The 20,149-nt window shown below is 32.6% G+C and overlaps 1 protein-coding gene across 2 annotated transcripts; it reads right to left on the reverse strand.

The window, feature by feature from the left end:
- Positions 1-4,418: 4,418 nt before the first annotated feature.
- Positions 4,419-14,612, reverse strand: LOC135848458 (uncharacterized). 2 transcript variants are annotated; one of them, XM_065368364.1, is made up of 6 exons: positions 14,312-14,612; positions 13,528-13,647; positions 13,256-13,395; positions 12,708-12,821; positions 12,310-12,402; positions 4,419-6,945 (listed from the first exon to the last, which is right to left on the reverse strand). In XM_065368364.1, exons 3-6 carry the CDS (start codon positions 13,339-13,341, stop codon positions 4,671-4,673), a joined length of 2,568 nt encoding a protein of 855 aa, XP_065224436.1. In that variant the 5' UTR covers positions 13,342-13,395; positions 13,528-13,647; positions 14,312-14,612; the 3' UTR covers positions 4,419-4,670. The 2 variants fall into 2 exon arrangements, with proteins under 2 accessions (XP_065224436.1, XP_065224437.1); XM_065368365.1 differs by lacking the exon at positions 14,312-14,612 and adding an exon at positions 13,723-14,274.
- Between the last annotated feature and the right edge of the window lie 5,537 nt (positions 14,613-20,149).

The following is a 20,149-nucleotide window of genomic DNA, read 5'->3' on the forward strand; positions in this document are numbered from 1 at the left end:
TATTGTAGTATTGAATGAGTTTATAAAATTGTGTCAATTATACATATACATATGTGGGTCATTCCACGTCAATTCAACCAAGAAGTGGTAGGAGGGGGGGGGGGTCAGCGATTTGTTTTGAAATTTTACTCGATAACCGCAATACCTACCCAAATGGAACTATTACTGATAGTTAGGGGGTTTGAAAGGCTTTTTGGGGATATCATAAAAATCAGTATTGCCACTTGTTTTCGTACGAAAAATAGGGCCGAAAAGTTTCAAAAAATAGTAATCATATTGTTCCTACTCTCAAAAATTCTAAAAAAAATATATGAAGAGTCCAGGGAAAGAACCAGGTAAGTCACTTTTTCAAACTTCTGAGTTACGGCGTTTTGAAGTATCTATCAGAAGGCTCCAATTTTGTAGCGAATTTGAATTTCATCAAGGTAATGACTGGAAATACATCACACAACATCCCACAAACACAACTTGAGGCATTGTAGGAAAAAAATGAAGAGATGAGCCAGTCACGACTTGAAAAGTCACTGTTTTCGTGAAAAAATCAAGCAAAAAATCGAAAAATCAGTGTTTCGCAACAACTTGAATTCGATGAAAATCTATTATTATGATGACATAATGAAAAATTTTTGTATTCTAAATAGTTGACGATGTTGAAATTTTCTTCCTGTCGCCTCACATTTCGTCTCGGCTCATTTTTCTCTTCTCCTCTTTTTTTTAAAGGCCATTTTAACCACGAAAAATCGATTTTTTTCAAAATGTAAATGGACTACATTTTTCTACTTCTCAGTGTGAATTTAATTCAACCCTAAACTCATTTTTGAAAAAAATTGACTTACCTGGTTCTTTCCCTGGACTCTTCATATGTATTATGGACAACTTTCCATGCTCAACAACAATTATTAAAAAATTGGGATGGCATTATTTCGTGAAGTCGCTTTAAAACAATTGAAAGTTTGCGAAGAAATGCGATTTTTTTATTTAAAACATGAAAAAAAAGTGTTGACTGGTGAAGTTGACCCAATTGACCCCTATGTTTACGAATCCGTTGAAAAGGTTGAAAACCCCCTTTCACTCAATAAAATAAACTCATTACAAAAAAATCAAAATCCGAAAAAATTCAAAAAATAAACGAATTTTAATTTTTTTGCTAACAAGGGAACCTCTTGAGGTGTCCGCCTCCGATTTGAACGGGACCGCGATTTTTGGAAAGAGCATGTTCTAAAACCTCAAAATCCAAATTTCCAGCTGCCCAAGTTCATTTTTCGATTTTGGTGAATTTTTGAAAATCCAAAATTGACTATTTTGGTGATTTATGCTTTTTTTAAAAAAAGTATGTACTTGATCAGTAAAAATGTTCAAAATAAATTCTAAAACTGATATTAACCCCCTAAATCCAAATTTCGCCATTTCCAGCCATTCTGGAGCCTCCAGCACTATTTTACAATTTCTCCCGAATTTTGAATTTGCCCCAGAAGGCGTGAATATGAAGTTGGGCAGCTAAAAATCGAGTTGTGTGTTATATACTCGATCTGTTTAACAAGTTTATCCACATTTTAGTCGGTTTTGGAAGGGACACCTCAAAAGTGACTTTTTGACCAGTTTTTTTCAAATAAAAAATCCAAAAAATCAAAAGTTTCCCATTTGCGAGGAATTTTACGAAATTTGTGCGAATCGCTGTATTTAATCCATAACTAACCTCCCAAGACCGAATTCCGCCATTTCCCACCAATCTGGAGCCTCCAGCGCGATTTTTAAATTTCTCTAGAATTTTGAATTTGCTCCAGAAAGTGTGAATATGAAATTGGGTAGCTAAAAATCGAGTTGTGTGTTATACTCGATCTGTTTAACAAGTTTATCCGCATTTAAGTCGGTTTTGGGAGGAACACCTCAAGAGTGGTTTTTTGACCAGCTTTTTTCATAGTAAGAAATTCAAATTGCATTCGGATTTGGGGGGTTAATATCAGTTTTAGGATTTATTTTGAACATTTTTACTGATCAAGTACGTACTTTTTTTGAAAAAAGCATAAATCACCAAAATAGTCAATTTTGGATTTTTAAAAATTCGCCAAAAGTCGAAAAATGTACTTGGGCAGCTGAAAATTTGGATTTGGGGGTTTTAGAACATGCTCTTTTCAAAAATTGCGGTCCCGTTCAAATCGGAGGCCGACATCTCAAGTGGTTTCCTTGTAAGTGTGTGATTTTTATCAATTTTTTCATGAAATACCTACGTCGCGTCGTCGAGTCAGAAAGAGGTCAAAATAAGCCAACTGAATAAATTTAAACTTTTTTTGAAGTTTTGAATTGAAAATTGAATTTTTTCGAATTTTGATTGTTTTGTGATGAGTTCATTTCATGGAGTAAAGGGGTTCTTTCAACTTTTTCAATGTATACGTAAAAATTTGGGTCAAATGGGTCTACTTCACCAATCACAACTTTTTTTCATGCTTGAAATCAAAAAATCGCATTTTTTCGCAAACTTTCAATAATTTTTTTAAATCGACTTTACGAAATAACGCCATCCCAATTTTTTAATAACTATGTTGTTCAACGTAATAAGGAGTCCATAATGTATTTTTTTCAGAATTATTGAGAGTCGGAACGATATGGAAACCACGTTTTGAAACTTTTCGATCTAATTTTTCGTACGAAAAAAAGTGGCCACACTGATTTTTATGATATGTATCATCAAAAAGCCTTTCAAAACATCTTACTGCTATTGGAAAAAGTTCCATTTTGGTAGGTCTCGCGGTTATCGAGTAATCCACTGTTGAAATGGATGATATTCTAAGTTCACTGACAATTTTGACACCCCACCCTAGCAGCCTCTAGAAAAGGACTAGAGGGCTGCGGTTTGCGCCATTAGTCATCCGTTCGGCAGGTCTTTCCACATAAAAAATTCCAAAAAAATCGCCGACCCCCTCCCTTACCACTTCTTGGTCGAATTGACGTGGGATGACCCATGTCAGGATGTCTAACAAAATTTCAAAATAAAAGAAAAAACACTTTAGAAGGACTTTTTAGAAGGACTTTCTGCAGGTCATATTTCAAGCACTTATGGAATTTTTTGAGGGAGGGGGGGGGGTCAAAATTTACATTCAAGTTTTTGGCCACATTTTTGTAAAAAATGTTTGCTTTTTTAATGATTCAAACAAGTAGGCGTTAAGAATACGTTTCACTCCAATTTTTCGTTTCATTTCCTTATCAATTTTAAAAATTGATGAATACCACATCATGTTGGCTTAAAAATGAAAACTCAAATTCTTCTATTTCGATTGTAAATATTTTATATTATTATTTGCTTAGAAATTTTGAAATTTGAATAGTTTTTTTGTTGAACAATTGAAAATGGAAACAGAAAAGCAAACGGACCCGAGCGAAGAGAGGGCAAAAACTCTCGAAATTCAGTATTTTGAGAGCTATAAAAAAAACTATGTTTTTTGAGTAATGGTGCCGAGAAGGGTATAGATTTTATTTTTCAAAAATCAGTACAATCTTCCAACGATTTCCAATTGATCTAAACGGCCATGGACAGCTTCACACTCAAACACCGTTGGGATCCACCGGAGAACGTTGGAAATTTATTTTGATTTTCGAAAAATAAAATCTATACCCTTCTCGGCACCGACCGAATGGGTCCTTTTGAAATATCTGTACACATATGAAGAAGTTTATCTATTTTTGTTTCAAAATTTTTAAACTTGAAAAAGAAAAGCAAACAATCTTGAATGAAGCGAGGCCAAAAGCTTTCAAAAATTCAATTATGTTTTCAAAAGTAAAAATAAAAAATTTCTTTATAGAGAGAGGAGTTTTTCTGATTCAAACTTTGAACATTTCTTGAATTTAAACAATACGTTGTCCACGTGGGAAAAGGAGATGCAAATAGCCCGAGCAAAGCGAGGGCAAAAGCTCTCGAAAATGTGTAACTCAAAATCTGAAAAATTCGACGTCATTTTGAGGAAAAAAAGGACTTTTGGATAAAATTGTTGAAAAACTGGACACTAAAAGGACAAAAAGGTGTAAGCAAAAAAAAGACTTTTATAGGATATGTAGGATAAACAGGAGTGTTACCCTGCATGTGTATTTTGCAGGCACTGTAATTTTGGTGTCACATCATCTGCCCTCATGATAAGTATTGAGTAGGTATGAATGATTGAAAGTTTTAGATTTTTTTAATTTGAAAATACACGTAAGTATATTTTTTATTTTTGAAGTATAAAAAACATCATATTTAAATCTAAACATACAAATACAGGAGGCATAATTTTCCATACGTTTGGTTTGAAAATAATCGCAAGAAGAATTGTAGGTACCTACAAATAATTAATTTATGAGAAAAGAAAATTTTAAAATGAGGTAAAAGGTATCTATAGGTGAGTATTAAATAATAACAATTACCTATAAATTTAATCATAGGTAGGTAGGTAGGTATATATATATATTTTTTTTATTACAGAAAACGTAGATTACTCATCTTAAAACACAACATGAAATCATAAAAATCGAAGATTCATTTTTGACAAAAAAAATCGTCATAATCCAAAATTGACCTATTCTTGCATATAATTATCAAAAATCGTTTGTAACAAATCATACAGCTATTCTTTACAGGGTGTAGGTATCTACATAAAAATTGATTACACACTATACTTTCTCAAATGTTAACAGTAGCCCTATGCCCTGTTTGATTTATCTTTAATCTCTCTAAACGTATTCTCATTTTCAGAAAAAAAGCCTCGAAATGCCTCAGCTAAGATATCATTCCTGTCAGTAATTATGATTATTTTTTTATTCGGACGACGTTCTAATATCGAACACAAACGCTGATACAGCTTCCAAAAATTCACTTTTTCACTTCCACATTCAATCACCAGGAGATGATTTGATGTTTCGGAGTCGAAAACATCTAGTATATGATCTCGTATGGTCAAAATTGAGCTCATATGCATAAAAATATAACTATTCTCGATCTGATAAGCAGGAATTTTTTTCAACGCATGCATCACTTTAATCGCACTCAATGTTGTAGCGAGACTACTTTCAGACTTATTTTCTGGATTTTTATTCGAAGCTTGAACTAATGTAGTATCTAGCGAACTAATAAAGTTGAGAATTTGCTCTTGTTTGGAATTGAAAAAACTGCGCAGTTCTGGTGGTGCATCCATAAATGGTGTACCAAACGATTCGAGGGATTTACAGTATTTGATAGTAGATTCGTGCACTTTCTGTGCAACCAGGTTGGAGATCACGTTGTGAGTCATTTTGAAAAACTCGTTGCCATCTTTATGAGGCTGAAAACACCCTTGCTTAGCTTTCATCTTGTTTAGAATGTCTTTTTGAAGAGAACACGCTATGTCTGCATCGAACGAGGAATTGTAATATTTGGAGATTTTTTCTGCGTAGATTTTGTCCAATTTGATGTCGTGAGGTTGATTAATTACGAACACCAATTTTTCGAAAAATTCTCTAATATCAGTCTCTGTGATTTTTTCATCTTCATTGTCATCTGGCAGGTAAGCTTCGGAATGCACAACTGCTTCTACACATGTTTTGAATTCTCTTATCTTAAACTTATATTCGTGCTTATCAAATGGCACACCTTTATTGTTTAGATCTTCTATCAAGTAGTTTTTAAATTTTATCAAATCATCTGGTAATTTATAATCGTCTTTGAAAAATTCAGAATTAAAACAATATGTATCTTTTTCCATATTATCTTTCTCAACAAATACGTATCCCGCCAATTTATCGATATTTTCTCTCATAACGAGTGTTCTTCTCCCTAGCTGAACAATGTCACCCTTAGGTGTTCTTATTTCTTTTGCGATCTCTTCCGCCAACATTTTACATTCGGTTAGCTTAGGGTCATCATCTAGTTCAATCATTGTTTTGAAACAGTGAGCCATTTTTGGTCTGACAGTTTTCATATTTTTCCAAAATTCGACCTTATCGATTGACTCGTTTGAAAGATGTTTATACGCTTCGTAAAACGCTGTTCTGAACTTTTTCGCTTGTTCTGATAAATGTCCTTCGAGAAAGCTTTTGTTGAATTTGGCCTTCACATTTTGACCCTTAGTATCTTGAGTGTTTTCAGGCTCGATTACGTATCTTCGCAAAGCACGATGGTAACGTTTGAACAAATCATCTTTCAAATCTATAACTTCTTCGTACTTTACGCATTTGGCGAGCTGTTTAGCTAACCTGTTACATGTCGATGTCTTCTTCAACACGGAAAATAATTCATTCTTTTTTGGAAATTCGTCGAATTTCAGTTTCAAACGTTCTGTCTCCGTTTGCTCAAAAGTCAAGATTTTATCGTTACCAGAAATTGGCGCGAAGTAGTTTTTCAAACTGTCTTCCATGTTAATATTGGTACAGATTATATAATCTTTCATTTTGTAATCTTCGAACAAACGATTATTCGTTGCTTTTTGATAAGAAAAGAAATGCTTCTGTAAGCTGAATTTGTTATCGTTTTCTGCCAGTAAGTCATTCATTCTGATCACTCTGGTCGTACGTGTTTCATGCTTGACTCTCAATAATCGATATACTAATTTACCATTTGGTTCTTTGTACTGGAATGCGATATCGTCGAAATTTCCCTCCGAATCTGTATCAGTTGCGAAAGCGAACGAATATTTTTTTTCCAATGCGTACTTCAGGGAAAGCAATATTATTCTTAATTTGTCATCCAGGGCGGTTTCGGTTTCCAATTTATCATCCTCTTTTTTCACTTTTACAATTTCTGTTTCTGATGGTTTCGCTGATAGGTTTATTGGTTTCGGAAGGCTAGGTTTTGGAGAGTTCGTTGATTTCTTCTTGTCAGAAGCAGATAGATTTATTGGTTTCTGAGGGCTGGGCTTCGGAGTGCTCGTTGATTTCCTCTTGTCTGCAGAATCAGTTCTGCATATTTTCTGACGTTTGGCAGGAGTCCCAACCGATGTTTTCCTGTGGAAAAATTCAACATAAGAATATTCAATAACGAAAGACGATTTTTATAAAACGTACGATAGGTACCTATCTTACGGGTCATTCCATGTCAACTCAACCAAAAAAAAGGCGATTTTGAAAGTCATGTCTTTCGATTTCGCTCAAATTTTTTTTACAATATATACCCTACCCACCCAGTAAGTAAGAACCCCGCAATTAGTTTGGTCCCAGCCGCCTCAGGGGGCGGGTGGGGGGGCTTCCATTATTTTCACATTGTCTCGAGGTACTCAACTTCAGCAGCCCATTCCTCCAAAACTATGATATGTACTTTGATCAAAATTGATTTCACAGTTCGAAAGGGCATTGCATTTAGAACTTTTTAAGCATTTTGAAATTTTCAAAAGTTGAAAGTTGAACTTTTAAATTGAAAGTTCGAATTTCAAAATGGCGCTGTAAGTGGGAGCTACCATTTAAAATTTTGAAAAAATTTCCATACATCTACCTTTTGATGCTTTTTCGAAATATTCAAGCTTCGAGATGGGATCTCTCAATGGAGGGAGAGCACTCCCACCCCCAATTTTGGGCGAAACTTTCGAAAGAAAATCTGAGGCATGTGATATATCGAATTCTATGTTTTTGGTGATGCTAAACACGAATATGACGTCAGATTTGTGATTGGACCCCATCCACGGCCCCCAGACCTCCCCAAAGGGGGTGACCCCCAAAAAAATGGTTACATTCGTGTGACACATGAAATAGTATGTTTTCGATATCGCTGAACACGAATATTGCCTTATTTTTTCGAATCGACTTCACCCATGGCCGCCAGAACCTCCCCCAAAAGGTAAAAGTCCAAAAAAAACTGTTGGGGGCTGTGGATGGGGTGCAATCACAAATCTGACGTCATATTCGTGTTCAACGTCACCAAAAACATAGAATTCGATATATCACATGCCCCAGGTTTTCTTTCGAAAGTTTTGCCCAAAATTGGGGGTGGGGGTGCTCCCCCTCCATTTGGAGATCCCATCTCGAAACTTGAATATTTCGAGAAAGCATCAAAAGGTACATCTATGGAAATTTTTTCAAAATTTTAAATGGTAGCTCCCACTTATAGCGCCATTTTGAAATCTGAACTTTCAATTTAAAAGTTCAACTTTCAACTTTTGAAAAATTCAAAATGCTTAAAAAATTCTAAATGCAATGCCCTTTCGAACTGTGAAATCAATTTTGATTAAAGTATCATAGTTTTGGAGGAATGGGCTGCTGAAGTTGAGAACCTCGAGACAATGTGAAAATAATGGAAGCCCTCCCCACCCACCCCCTGAGGGGGCTGGGACCAGACTAATTGCGGGGTTCTTACTTACTGGGTGGGTATATATTGTAAAAAATATTTGAGCGAAATTGATAGACATGACTCAAAAACGTTGGTTGAGTTGACATGGAATGACCCATACCTAATTTGACTAAATATTTTTCAACTAGGATGCTTGAATTGAACTTCCAGTCGGAAAAATTAATTTTTGATCATTTTGGTTAGTTTTTTGGAGGGGGTGGGGGGAGGAGAACATAATACTAAAAATTGAAACAATTATCGTCTTTTGTTTTTTGGAAAATATGGTGATTCAGTGTACTAATAAGAGAACCTCTCGAGGTATCCGCCTCCGTTTTGAATGGGACCACAGTTTTTGGAAAGAGCATGATCTGAAATCTCAGAACCAAAATTTCAGCAGTTCGATTTGATTTTCTGATTTTTGGCACATTTTTGAAAAATCAAAATTTACCATTTTCAGTGATTTTTTTTCGGAAAAATACGTGGCTTTTCATTCAATAATATCCATAAAAACTAGTCCTAAAATAAATTCCCCAACCGAATTTGACCATTTTCGGCCATTCTAAAGTCTCCAGAACCGTTTTCAATTTCTCCAGAATTTTAAAATTTCTTCGAAAAAAGCATAAAAATTAATTTGGCCTTCTTAAAAATTGATTTGTTACTTATATTCTCGACCTGCTTAATGGATTTATAAGTATCTACTCATTTGAGCCAATTTTAAAGGTGATATCTCGAGTGCGTTTTTCAGACTGCAAAGTTTCCCAACAGAAGAAGCTGGTACCTATCCCAAACTGGCACACAAATTTTTACATCAGACAAAAGAGAACCGAGACTCGAAAATACACCATCAGCCATAATTTCAAGAGCTAAAATTATTTATTTTTAGATTTCAGGGAATTTTTAAAAATCAAAATTTGAGCTAAAAATGAAAAACAAATCAACATTTTACAAAATTGACTTGGTGTGAGCTGAAATTGGTTTGTACTCATTTTCGACCCCCCCCCCCCCCGAGGTCATTGTTTCAAACTATTCTTCAGCCTCTATAGCGGATTTCCATTTCTTAAAATTGTTTTCAAAAATAACTAGTTCGCGGCCCAACCCCCATGCGAGTTCCGAGGGCGAAACCCCCTAAATACCAAGCATGAAATTTAAAAAAAAAATAGTAATCCAAAAAACGCACTTTTCATGTGAAAAAAATTTTGCAACAAAAAATGGAAAAGTAATTTCCTCTTCCTAAAAATTACCTAAAAATCTCGTTTTTTGCATAAAAAATATCAATGACTAAAATTTTTGAATTTTTCTACCTACACTCCTACAGCTTTTGAAATGGGCATTATTTCTGAAGATTCCTTCATTTTGGTCTCTGAATTAAGAAAATTTTGTAGTAAATCGTTTGTGATTTTCCCTACCACTAAATCTTATCGATGCTTCTTCCCCTCCCCCTTTAAAAATAGGGCTTTCAACTGAAGTGTACGTTGCTTCCATTAAAAATGATTTTTGAATCCAAAATTCCACTTTTCTGGAATCAAAGCTCGAAACCACTGAAAGCTAAAGCTCATACGTAAGCATACTCCACCTGCAAACTTGCCCATTATTTTAGCGGTTAAAAATCAATATTTTGCCCAATAATAATCAAAAATTCGTGCTTTCCTTCATAAACAGTCAGTTTCGCTTTTCGCTTAAAACTGTAAAAATTCTCAGTGTTTTTTTACAAAAAATTCTCGGTTTTTTACAAAAATTTTCAAAAAGTTTTATTTTTTTCAAAAAAATTGTCCAAAAGTCTTCCCTATTGCTGAAAATTCTAGCTTTTTTGCAGTTGAAAAGTCACGATTTTCAACGTAAAATTGCCATAAGTTTCAAAGTAAAAAATCTCACTTTTTGGAATAAAATTCCGAAAAGGTGTACTTAATTTCTAATTCTAAAAAATTTTTCATTTTTACTAAAATTATCTAATTTTCAACTTTAAAATTTTTTTTCTTCAAAATTAACTAAAAACCAAGCTTGGGTAAGTATTTTGCCAGAAATTGCCAAAGTATCTTTTCTTGCCAATAGGTATAATTCTCACAAAGTTCTTTTTGCTAAAATTGTCAAAATCCTGCTGTTTGTCAAAAATTGCAAAAAAATCCTCGCTTTTTAACAAAGTTTCTAAACATACAAAATTTTTTTCTTCAAAATTAACTAAAGCCAAGCTTGGGTAAGTATTTTGCCAGAAATTGCCAAAGTATCTTTTTTTGCCAATAGGTTATTCTCACAAAGTTCTTTTTGCTAAAATTGTTAAAATCCTGCTGTTTGCCAAAAATTGTAAAAAATCCTCGCTTTTTAACAAAGTTTCCAAAAATACCTACTTGGTAGTTTTTTCAGAAAATTTCGAATTTTTTATTTTTTTAAAAAAATTGTTCAAAGATAGTTAGAAGGATTTACTATTGCCCCCTTTTTGGGCTTATATCGAGGTTAAGGTGGATATATGAATGCTAAAATTGACATTAGCGACCCTAAAAACCCCTATTTCGATACTCACATTGAATTTTTCGAAATTGGACGTTTTGTACCCTCTCCCCAAATTGAGGGTTCATGTTGAAACTCTCTTTGGATGGTTCATTCGAGGTTAAAGTAAATATGAATTCTATCGATGATAAAGAAAATGCCTAGCAAATGAAAATATTCGGCCAAAGATCGAAGATAAAATTGTTCAAAAAAATGCATTTTTAATTTTTTGGGCTCAAGATGAATAATTTTGAATTTTAAATGTTTCATAACACATCTACATGTGATAAGGAACATTTAAAAAAAAAATTGAGCAAAATCGGTTCAGTAGGAGAGGCTGGTGGACTGTCACCAGATTTAACAAATCTTTTAATATATATGAATGATGAATGATGAATGATGAATGATGAATGATGAATGATGAATGATGAATGATGAATGATGAATGATGATGATGATGATGATGAATGAATGAATGATGATGATGATGATGATTACGAGAGAAAACTGATTTGAACCGGCAAAAAAAAAGTTGATGAGCTTAAGACGATCAGAGGGGACACAAAAATGGTAAATCTGAGTTCACAGGCGTTGAATTTCATTTTCACCTTACGTTAGAACGGTTTTTTCAAAATCTGGAGAATTTGAAATTTTTTTCAAGGATTTACAACGATTCGAAACGATCAACAATCGACTTAGAATATCAAAAATAAGGCATCTTATAAACCAAATTTCAGCGTTTTTCATTTTGTGATGATTTTTTTTTTTTTCATTTTTAAAATAATTAGAAAAAGAAATTTTTGAATTTGAACCGGCACAAGATTTTAAAAATATGTGTCTAAATCGAATGAATGAATCTTAAAAGTAGTGAATCCGTGTTTACCTATAGAACACTTTGAAACCATCACAAATTGACTTGGGTGATCAAAAATAGGATAAAAATCAAATTTCAGTTTTCTAGATCAATTTTATAAAACGCTGATTTTTCTCCCATTTTTGGTACAAAGAATTTTAAACATTTTTCCAAAAATCGATAAATGAATTCCAGCATTTGAAATTTTGACTACTTATGCCTCATGTATTTTGGGGTCCTCTAATCGATTTTCTTTTGTCCGGTTCAAAATTTTTTGTGCCGGTTGGAATACCCTACTTCTCTTACTTATTGTAAGGAAAAATTTCAAAAATCAGAAATTTCTGTCCTTGAGGGTGAAATTTGCATGACTATGCTGTATTTTTTCCTAACCCAACCTCTTCGAATCCGAATTTTACCAATTCAAGCTATCCTGATTGCGTTCTGCAGGATTTTCGATTCTATTGATTGGGAAGGTTCAGAATCAGGAGTTGATGTACATCTTTTAATATTTTGGATTTGTCGAGTCAAATCTCATCTATTGATTGTTAAGGTTCAGAATCAGGAGTCGATTTACTCATCTACATCCTTTTAATATATATTTTTTCAGGAGTAAAGTCGAATTTGAATTTTCCAAATTTGTTTAAAATTCGAAAAATGATTTACTTAGTACATAGGTTAGCACCAACATCCAGGAAAGAATGGTCAATTAACTTACTGGAAGGCAGGTGAAGGAGAGTTTGCTTGTGAGTAGGATTCATTTCCATTGAAGCCACTTCTCAATGTTGATAGGAACCCAGCAATAGGTGTCCTGTGGTGAAATTCGAGAAGGTATAAGTGAAATGAAATCCATAAATCATTAATCATAATTATTCATAAGCCTAAGGTATTTGTAAAAATAACGTCAAGGAACACAAATACTCATGTGTATTAGTTTCAACTTTTTTTGAAAGATCAAGTTTGACAGAAAACCGTTGTAAAATATCCGCAAAAAGTTTACATGGTAGGTATTTGAGATTTTTCAATAAATTATAGGTATACATTCCTCCCAAACAAATACTCAAAAGTTCCAACATTCCGCAAAAAAAAAAAAATAGAAAACTAAAATTTACTTACGTGAAAAGAGCTTCTTGACGGTATGTATTGCACAATACTGATTCGTTTTTGTCAGGTTCATTTTTCGGTCTTTTCCGATTTACAGCTTTTGATGACTGATCATTTGGAGATTGGCTGTGAAAAAATGAAAAAGAATCATCAAGTCTGGCTAGAGTTTATTTTGTTGAAAAAATATCTCAATTCATAAAAGTACAATAAAAATTTCAATATTTATTTATACATTGATATGTTCGTGAATGATAAATTTTTACTCTTTTCCCCACAAAAATCACTGGAGAAAATCTTAAATTTGAATAGGTAAAATTGGATTTTGAAAATTTGCTTTGAAATGGATTGCAATGGGCCCTTTTTATGAAAATTTTCCCAAAACCATAATTTTTATAATTATCTACGCGTCTTCAGAACGGCGCGGTGTAAGACAGTCCAAAAAATATTCTGTTGGATTGGAATCATTCTCGAACGAACTTTTGAAAACGTTGATATTATATCTCCACTTAAGAGTATCCTACTTTACCTACTACTCGTAACATAATGTAAGTAAGTGTTACCTGGGAATAGGGATCACTGGGATCAGTGATATCTGTCTCGTGCCCAAACTTTGAGGAGGGTATTTAATTTTTCTGTTTAATGACATTTTTCTGCCACAGCGTAAACGTTTTCAGAAACTATTCAGATCCGATGTAGGTACCTATGGAATGAGTCTTATTTATTCAGAAATCGTCATAAGATAAATATTCTAAAATTATTTAGGTGCTTGAAGATGAAAAATATAAAAGCTCATAAAAGCACAATTTGTTATTTGAACTCATTTTCAAGTTACCTGATGATAGGTAATCCTTGATTATTAATCGAACATCCGATTATGTGGTTGAAAAGGAAGAAGAAATGTTCCAAGATCTTCTTATTCAAATCCCAAGTACGAAATGATGACCGGCAATTTCTGAAAAATATTTTTCAATCTTTAACACACCTCGTCGTATATAACTGGACCAAATTTTAAATCAGTCTACGTTACCGTTACGTTAAATACAATATAAAGAAAAAAAAACACGAAAACCAATCACTCTACTGCACATTACATGGTGAAATGCTCGAAAAAAACTGGGTATTTTTGAAATGAAATCAACATACATATGTACTTTCATGTGACGTTTATCACAGAGCACGGCGATGTAACGAACAGAATTCTAATAAACACCGATGATTCATCGATTCACAATTAGCCATGGCTGCAATAATTTTTGCTACTTACCTACTGCACAGTTATTATACCACACAATGTAAAGTATACATAGATATGATATCTATATCTACAACAAGACTGCGTTTAATTCAACGTTGTATGTATTTTAGACTTGCCAAATAGGAAAACGCAAAGACATTCAATTTACATCAGCCTTATTAATTCAAATCGTTTTTTTTTTTTTTTTTTTTTTTAAACGAGTTCGCGTGAAATAAGTACTTATAGTACTTACTTACCTAGTTACCTATATAGATTAAGATGGAAATAGATGCGAATTCGATTAGGCTACCGATTTGAAATCCCAGTTGCTATTTGGTTTTCGTGGTTTGAAAATATGATATGAATTACACTACGTACTTACTGCTCAGCAATTGAGTTTGTTTTCTTGAAAACAATGAAAACAGATTTTTGATCACTAGTTGAAGAATGAATAAACGCGGGAACGCTCGTATACCCGCGACACATGCGCAGCACATAAACGTCGATATTAATAGCATAAATTTCGCGATCACAATTCACAACTTTGGCTCGAGTCGGTTCGCACGTGAGCGTGGAATGAAATGCAACCAGTTACCACTGAAAATGTTTTCGTTGACCTGGTTGCATTAGTATGTACTACCAGCATAGTGGGAGAACGGAGGAAATCGACTATACTTTTCTCTGAATAAGTAAAGGTTTAATTTTATCCATTTCTTAAAAAATGATTCACCGCATTCTGAATAAACCATCGCCAAAAACCTTGTGGGTATTTTTTTCGTCTAAAATGTCAATTAAGTAGGTACCTATCTAATTTTTCGCGAACAAGTACCCACCGATAGTGAATTTTATCAAATTTTTTAAAATTTTGAATTCGAACCAGCATTAAAAGATTTTGAAAATACGTGCCTAAGTCGATCTACAGGGTTTCGAAGATGGTAAATGTTGAATTTCATTTTCAGCCAATTTACAGTTTTTTTTTTTTTTTTTTTTTTTTTGAAACTGGAGAAGTGGAGAAACTAATTGAAGTACCTACCCAGCGATAGTGAATTTTAAGTATCAATTTTCCAATTTTTTAAACTTCTAAGAGGAAGTTAATGATTGCATATTTTCATTCTGAGGCTTTCGATATTCAGTTTTCAAGCTTATAAAAATTCACCAAAAAAATTGAAAAACCAACTTCAGTTGTTGAATACTGAATATGTTTACTAAACAGTGTTCGATCAAATATTTTTTTTTTATTTTTAGGTGCGTTTTATTTTTTGAGGGTAGTAGAGAAATCGCAAATTCAGGGGTATAGAATTTTTCGATGTTCCAAGAAATAAAGAATATCATCCTGGTACAAAAAGGAGGGAAATTCGAAAATTTTCTTGACAATTAAATCTTAGAGAGTGTTTTTTTTTCAGTTATATATTTTCCAACTTGTTTTAAAACGCATTTTCAGTAAGTTACCAAAAACATATTTTTCGAGTTCAGTTTTTTTGTGTTCAAAAATGTGCATTTGGTCATTTATTTTATGGTCAACTAGAAAATGGGTCTTAGATAAGTAGGTATAAGCCTGGAAAAAAAACAAAAAAAAAACGAAATCTGGGTTGAAAATTGAAGGAAAAATTCCATAAAGCTGTTTCAGCATAATTTTTCAAAATATTTTCAAGAAAATTGAATTCAAAAAACGATTTTATTTGTTTCTTTAATGGCAGGAAAAAATACAAAAATATTTGTTGGTATAGGTAGGTATAAGATACTTACATAAGTAATTATAGGTATCACCTATTCTAATTAAGTAATAGAATATCACAGATCACACAGAATATCACATACCTACTTTGAAATATCGATAGACAATAATCAAAACCCTGAGAAAATATAATAAGAAATTCACTTGTAAGTGTTGAAAAAATGAATGTTAATTAAAATATGCATAGATGTCAGATAATGAATACCTAATGATAATAAAAAAAAAAAACAAATATGATGCCAACTCAAACAAGTAAGTAAGTACGTGAACTGTAAACAAACTTGAACTTTAAATATAGAAATATAAAATTCTGTGAATGAATGTACCTACTCTAGCTATGGTCACTTTTTTAGAATTAAAATCACTACCAATTTTCCCTTCAGGTGAAAATGAACAGAGTTTAAATTTCTAAAAGATGCATGAAAAAATTTCTTGAATAACAAAAAAAAGTTTTGGAGGTAATCAATTTTTCATATTTCCCTTATAGATTTATCATATTTTACATCTGCATTCTGTATTTCAAAAAAATTCAATATCACACTGCTCTTTTCATCATCACTTTTACTTTTTTCAATTGTACCATGTAGAGCAAGTTGGTTATAGGAGCATTGCTTTTTCGTTTTCATCAATTTGATCAGTTCAATTCTTAATCTTTGGTAGACTTTTCAACCCTTTTGCAAAAGCATTATTGATTTCACATTCATGCAATTTCTAAATCTCTCATCAATGAATCCAATAAATTCTCATACATGGTTTACCTATCATGATTTTGACCCAGATCTGATTGGAATAGTTCTTTTGAGTTGTAAGGAGGAGTCTCAATTTAGAGGATATCTATTCGTGAATCCCCTACGAGTATACAGTATCAATAGTTTCAGTTATTACCAAGTGCATCAATTTTGGCACCTTTATCTATCAAAAGCTGTACTATTTCTTTGTGGCCATTTAGAGATGCCAAGTTGAGTGGTGTCTGACCATAGTAATCCAGTGACCAATCTCTATCTTCTTCCACTTTTTTTGAATTTTCAAAAATTGATATCAATATAGGCATGTTACTATCATTTAATCTGAGATTGGGATCAGCTCCGTGAGTTAGTAGGATTTTAATAGTTTCTATGTCACCTTTACTGGCAGCATAATGCAAAGGTGAGCCAAATTTTTCATCCTGGCCATGCATAATTGACCTCTTATAGACAGGTTCTTTTTCTAATATGTTTTCAATTTCTGCATACCTTTTATTTTTTATAGCTTCTGTAAGGTCCTTGTATAGTCCATCGAGTTTTTCAAATAACTCTGACATTTGAGATGACTGCTCAAAGTACTTGAGTAAACTTTGGTTTGTCATGATTTGCTTCACAATTTCATCTGTAAAAAGGGGTATTGTTAACAGGGTGTTCATCAAAGTATGGCGCAATAAAAGAATACCATCGTGTTTGTCAATTTCTGATATTAATTGTTGCAGATCTCTGTCATTCGTATATTCGCTGTTTATTTCGAATATATTCATCAATTCTTTAGTATCAAGGAAAATTTTATCAAAATTGCTCTTTTTATTTCTTTTAATTTTACCACATAAAATGAATTGACTGTAGGCTTGCTTTTTCTTTGCCTCTATTAATTTAATCATTACTTTTCTAAGCTGCTGTGCTTTTTTTGACACCTTTAAAAAAACTTCATCAATTTTACTTCCAGTTTCTGCACAATGTATTATTATAACATTTAATAATACTTTAACAGATTTATTAAGATTGTCATATTGAGCTGAATTTAGCAATTGAAGTACCTCAAAAGGTTCATTTGTTGTATGAGTAAGTTGTTCATCTTTCTCAGGATGAGGGTATTGTTTGAAATAATCATCTTTCATGAGTACATCTTGAATAAAAGAATTCAATTCATCTAGAACACCCTGTATAATATTTGTATCATTATTTTTGTAAGACTTTAGAAGCATTTTACGAAAAATTTTGGCAGTTGCAAACTTAACATCATCACATGAAAAATAATCGAATAGCATCTTATCCATTTGTTTGACTCTTTCTAATTGAGATACTGAAAAAGACTCATGCTTAAATCTAGGCAGCAAATATATCTGTCCACAATGGAAAATAACTTCGTAGCCTTCAAAGTTTGGGCACCTTTCATGGCTGTCAATTATCATTTTAAAGATTGTGTTTGATAAATGGTTGATGTCAGCATTTTCCTGACTAAATATTTCATGCAGTCTTTTCAAGAGCTTACCAGTGAGATACACTTGCTTACAATATTTTGCTGTTGTTAGATTACATTCTTGATCAAATGAAAAGATTTTCAAGTTAATATCATTTGTGAATGCTGTTGGAGTTGATTTTATATTCTTGCAGTTGTATCCTACACCAGATTTCAGAAATTGATCAATTTTCCCAAATAAATTCAATTTCCATGCAGAAGTACCGGAGTCTATAGCAGTAAAATTATACCAATCTTGATTAGCAAGTTGACAAAGAAGCACATTTATAACACAAGAAAAATCAAAACCTTTTCGAACAACTAGATCTATTACTTCTGTGTCATCAAATCTTACTATGTTCATGATCATTGGATAAAGTAACATTGCCCACCTAGAATTAACATCTATGGATTCATTAATAACAGCAACATCAGTCTTTTCTATTATCAATTTCAGAACATGACTAGGCAAAGCATACTTTGGCTCAGAGAATTCCAATATTGGGAACTTTTTTTCAAAATGATCCTTATAAGGTTCATTGACATCAAATACATCAGACATTATGCACAATTCAAGTGTCCTATAGTCATTACTTTGGAGTACATATGAAATAAAATTCAATCCATCCTTATCTACCCAGTTGATATCATAAATTTTTTCAGCTAAAATTTTAATAATTAAGGTATCCTCATTAAAACCTGCTAATAGTAAGACACTAGTTTCCCAAGAAGATGAATACAAAAGCCTCTGAAAAAATGATTTGCTCTTCCTTTGTGCTAAAGCTTTTGCTAGTTCTGCATATCCACTGTCAGCACACATCCATAATAATATATATTGTTGAAGATCATCCTCTATATTTTCATAAAATTTAAAACTGGTTTTTCTTTTTGATTTTAATGCATGCTCAAACATCCCTAATAACATTTCAACATTAGCTTTAGGACACGGTGCACCAGGTTCATATTCACTTATGCAATTACAGAATGCAGTATTCAAACAGTGTTTTTTTGCATTGCTGAACATTTGAATCCAAAAGGTCTCAAGTTTTTTCTCATAGTTTAGGAAATCCACACCATTTCTCAAGTCTGTTTTTGCCTTTGAACAAAAAAACTTGATTATTTGTATTCTGTCCTCATTCTCTTTGCCAATAAGAATAGTGTGAATAAACTGTTCAAATCTGTCATATTCAATTGATTTGAATTTTTCCCAAAGGTAATCAGCAACAAAATATTCAGCAAAAGATTGGTGTATGAAGTTGGGTAAGTCATTGCTGATTTTTACAATTATACCAGTTTTCACTATTCCTTTTTTTACCTCCTCAATCAAGCAAGACAATTCTTCCTTTGTGCTTTTTCCAAAAAATAAGTTGGCCAACTTATCTCCAAATATAGTGTTAACAGCTAATTTTCTATGAATTTGAACCAGTTCTTTATATTTTTTACTCATGTCACGTTTAATTCCCACTTTATTTCTATCACAATCAAAATTTGTGTTTTCTTTTGTTTGTTCTGCAACAAACATCATTTCAATGAACTTTTCAAACAGTGAGTTTAAATCCATCAATTTTATGTATTCTTGTTCATTTTTATCATCGAGTTTATAAATACCAGATGTGTAAAAATTGCTAAATATGTTGAAAAAAACATGAGCAATCATGTACATTTGCAGTGGCCTTCTGAAAAAATTATTTTCATTGTCAGTTATATTAATATTTAATAAATTTAGGAAGTGTTTTATAAAATCTGAGGCACGACTGTCAGATTCATCAAGTTTCAAGCGCGTGCCCCAGAATTTCTTCAAATAATCAAATTGCTCATGCAGGCTGAATAGTTCCAAGGTGTATGAAAATGTATCTAATGTGTTTTCCAGTTCATTTTGAAGATTATAAGGACGGGTAGTTATCCAAATTCTTTCTATATTGATATCCTTCAAAATGGTGAGTAATTCGATGACTATGTTCTTATAATCTGGGCTTATCTCGTCAAATCCATCAAGTAACAGGGCTATCTTTCCTTGATTATAAAAATGAGTGAATACTTCCACTTCAAACAATAATATTGATGGAACTTTCTCTACTTTCAGCAGATCATTTCTGCAAACCACAAAACCAGATTGGTCTATATTCAACATATTATCAACCTGCTCCCTAATAGCTTCTTTAGAGCATCTTTCGAATAATTGAAATTCTGTAATTTCATAAAGAAACTTAATTGCTTCCCCTTTAGTAATTTTCACGTTGAATTGTATCCAGCTGTTGAACTTGTCTGAGTAATCTACCA

This window comes from Planococcus citri, chromosome 5, assembly GCF_950023065.1.
Source record: "Planococcus citri chromosome 5, ihPlaCitr1.1, whole genome shotgun sequence".
Lineage (NCBI taxonomy): Eukaryota > Metazoa > Arthropoda > Insecta > Hemiptera > Pseudococcidae > Planococcus > Planococcus citri.